The sequence below is a fragment of the Sphaeroforma arctica genome (genome assembly GCF_001186125.1).
Source record: "Sphaeroforma arctica JP610 unplaced genomic scaffold supercont1.93, whole genome shotgun sequence".
Classification (NCBI taxonomy): Eukaryota; class Ichthyosporea; order Ichthyophonida; genus Sphaeroforma; species Sphaeroforma arctica.
Genome location: NW_014040465.1, coordinates 114396 through 117636, shown reverse-complemented (window position 1 = coordinate 117636; position 3241 = coordinate 114396). Strand labels below are relative to the sequence as shown.

General features: G+C 40.6%; 1 protein-coding gene across 1 annotated transcript; it reads left to right on the top strand.

The window, feature by feature from the left end:
- Positions 1–207: 207 nt before the first annotated feature.
- SARC_02140 (Ras-like protein Rab-7a) lies at positions 208–2334 on the top strand (the record flags this gene model as incomplete). Its single annotated transcript, XM_014304118.1, has 6 exons — positions 208–249; positions 285–335; positions 719–817; positions 1364–1515; positions 1821–1963; positions 2183–2334. The coding sequence occupies 6 exons, from the start codon at positions 208–210 to the stop codon at positions 2332–2334; spliced, it is 639 nt and encodes a 212-aa protein (XP_014159593.1).
- Positions 2335–3241: the final 907 nt, after the last annotated feature.

Below are 3241 nucleotides of genomic sequence, written 5' to 3'. Positions count from 1 at the left end.
GTCTATATTTGTTATGTTTTGTTGTTTATTTTTAGTTACACAAATATTTATATATATATATATATTGTCTACATCTATATATATATAATTGTGTGGCTGTGGCTGTGGCTGTGGCTGCGGGTGTGGGTGGGTGGGTGTGTGTGTGTGTATGCATATTTATACTTGTTTATATGTGTTTTGTATCTAGTGTGGGCATACGTATAAGCTATGGGTATGAATTTTACGCAAGCCACCTGGTTCTGCTTGGATGTTAGTCTGCTAATTGTATCTACTTTGCACAACAGGTCATTATACTAGGAAATTCGGGAGTGGGGAAGACGTCACTCATGAATCAGGTGCGTTTTTATCCACCATGGCAGTTTTACAAGTTTAGAAATTAAGTCACTGGTTGCTACCGTGGCTCACACAGACCATTGAGAGTGGCTTGGTAAATGCGATGGTTTGTACTATACTGAATCATTCTAAATACTGGCAATGGACACTGTAGACCACTTAGAACATAGTCAATTACGGAACTGCCGTTTGTCTTGCGTCGGACTTATTCTCCTGTATGTTAGAGCTCTCGGGATGTTGTAAGATCTTGCATTAGAGCACATACAGCCTTGCATTGGAGCTGGCATAGAGCTTTGCATTAAGAGTTTGCACGGGCTTTTGTCAGATCATAACAACTTCTGGCCACTGTTTTTCTGTATTAACGTATCATTCCTGTTTCACGCAGTTCGTGAATAAGAAGTTCAGCAGCCAGTACAAAGCAACGATTGGGGCAGATTTTCTGACCAAAGAAGTCATCGTCGATGACCGTGTGGTGACTCTTCAGGTAAGCTTCGTTTGCCATACTCAATGATACTGTCTGTACGTCCTAGTGCATGTACATTGTTTTAGAGAAATATCGTTGTGAAAGATTGCCTAGATACGTTATATTCCAAGTATCGTTTAAACTCTTGTCTACTAGCACTCAAACCTTGCGATTGTATTTTAAAAAGAGCTAGATGCGATTTCCCTAGTACATGTACGTCTATGCATCTGCTAATATATAGTCAAAAGTTCAGTCAACTGTTTAGTTGGCATAGTGTATCGGCATGGACCAATACGTATCAAGCAAGGTTATGATGTGTGAAGTTTGTGCACTGCAATTTTTTTTCTGGACAAGACCTCCTGCTCACAGATGCGTATAATAGAGACGACTTAAATATGTTGTGTGTGTCCTGACGAAACAGTTCGTTGAGTGTTTGTGAATACAAGTTTTGCGATAGCATCCACCGATCCGAGTATATTATGCGCGTGACATTCAATTCTAAATGCAACCCCAAGATTACACAACATAATTCCGAACCTATACCATCCCTGTTTTGTGTGTTTCTAGATCTGGGACACCGCCGGACAAGAACGGTTCCAATCACTGGGTGTAGCGTTTTACAGAGGGGCTGATTGCTGTGTGTTGTGTTACGACGTGACTGTCAACAAAACATTTGAGGCCCTGGGCAGCTGGCGGGACGAGTTTCTGATCCAAGCAAGGTATGTCAATGCGTTGTGTTCGCTCTGGGGGGGGGGTTATAATCGGGCCTTTTATTTGTCATGATTCTCTGTCGGATTTTATAAAGGAATCATTTGGGAGTGCATATGAAGAAGTTTCAATGATTGTTTTGTTTTTGTTTTTTGTTTCGTATTAGTTTTTGTGGGCTTCATGACCTGTATTATCTCTTTTGCTGGTGTCCCTCGTGTTTTGGTCTCATCATTCGTTGAATCCTGATAATTAAATCGCCCCATACAACTACACTGACAACACTGTTACTTCCAACCTTGCTACACTCCAACGACAGTCCCAGAGATCCGGATAACTTCCCGTTTGTTTGTTTGGGTAACAAAGTGGACCTCGACCAGCGACAGGTTCTGGCGCAGGATGCGCAGGAGTGGTGCGAATCTAAAAATAGCATTTCACACTTCGAAACGTCAGCGAAAGAAGGTCTGTGTTTACGTCTCATACGCAGCCTTCCCTTTGTAGCTGTACTTTCACTTCTCTGTTTGTGCTGAGCATATTGAAAGCGTGTGTACAACTACCATGTGTGTCCTGCAGTCTGGGCCTTGTCGAATACTTGGTCGAAATTTTCATTATGCGTATATCGTCCTCCGTGATAACAAAGCCCTCATTTGTTATGCTCACTCTTGGGATGATATATCACAGCCATCAACGTCGAAAAGGCTTTCCTCGAAATTTCGCGTGCTGCGCTGCGACAAGAAGCAGAAGACCAAGCATATACCAATGACTACTCGGACACAATCAAAATTAACTCCAACCAGAGTCAACCTCAGCAGGCCGACAGCTGTCAGTGCTAATCACCCACTTGAGGTAAACTCATACCAAATTTTTGTGTGCCGGGAGAGGCCATATATTTTTTTAAATCAGACCATCCCTATTTCTTGACAGTCTTTCTGTTGTGACCCTTGCGATCGTACGACTGGTCACCTGTGGCGTGTGGGCAACAAGTATCCTCCACTCCACTTCTGTCGGCTGTGCATGGTTCGTGGACAGCGCACGTTGTTTATTTGGCGAGAAGTTTGACCAATTCTTATTTGCTCGATGTTTATTGCTTATTCGATCACGAACGTTCCTTGAATGTAACCTAGAGTATTGCGTGCCTCAATCGTATATGACAGGGAGTATGGTCCAAATTCCGTATCGTGTTTGAATACTTTTCTGTTTGATCTGTCTGTGATACCTGTGACCTACTTCGATAGACCAATAGCGCCGCATCAGCTGCACAATGAAATTTGTGTCGATCTGGTACGCTTATTCCTGCTCTAAAGCCCATCATGCACTCTTCAATTAAACCTCAGAAACAGACGCCTTCCGTTCGACATTCCATTCGACCAGAATGTTGTTAGAACGATCGAGGAGGCAAAGTAGTAGATGTGTATGTGCATGTGACCAAGCACATGAATATTTTGAAATGCTATATAATAAATGAAAGAGTATGCTGAATTACGAAGATAGAGAAAAATAAATCTTGTTGAAAAACATAATGTAGCCACGCCGAGTATTTGGGCTCGTCTTGCAAGAGATTTGTGTTCAATCAACTATATTTATATATATATAAATATATGTATGTATGTATGTATGTATATATGTATGTATGTATGTATATTTATATACATATATATATATATATGTATATGTATATATATTATATATATATATATATATATCTATCTATATATATATATATATAGTATATATATACTA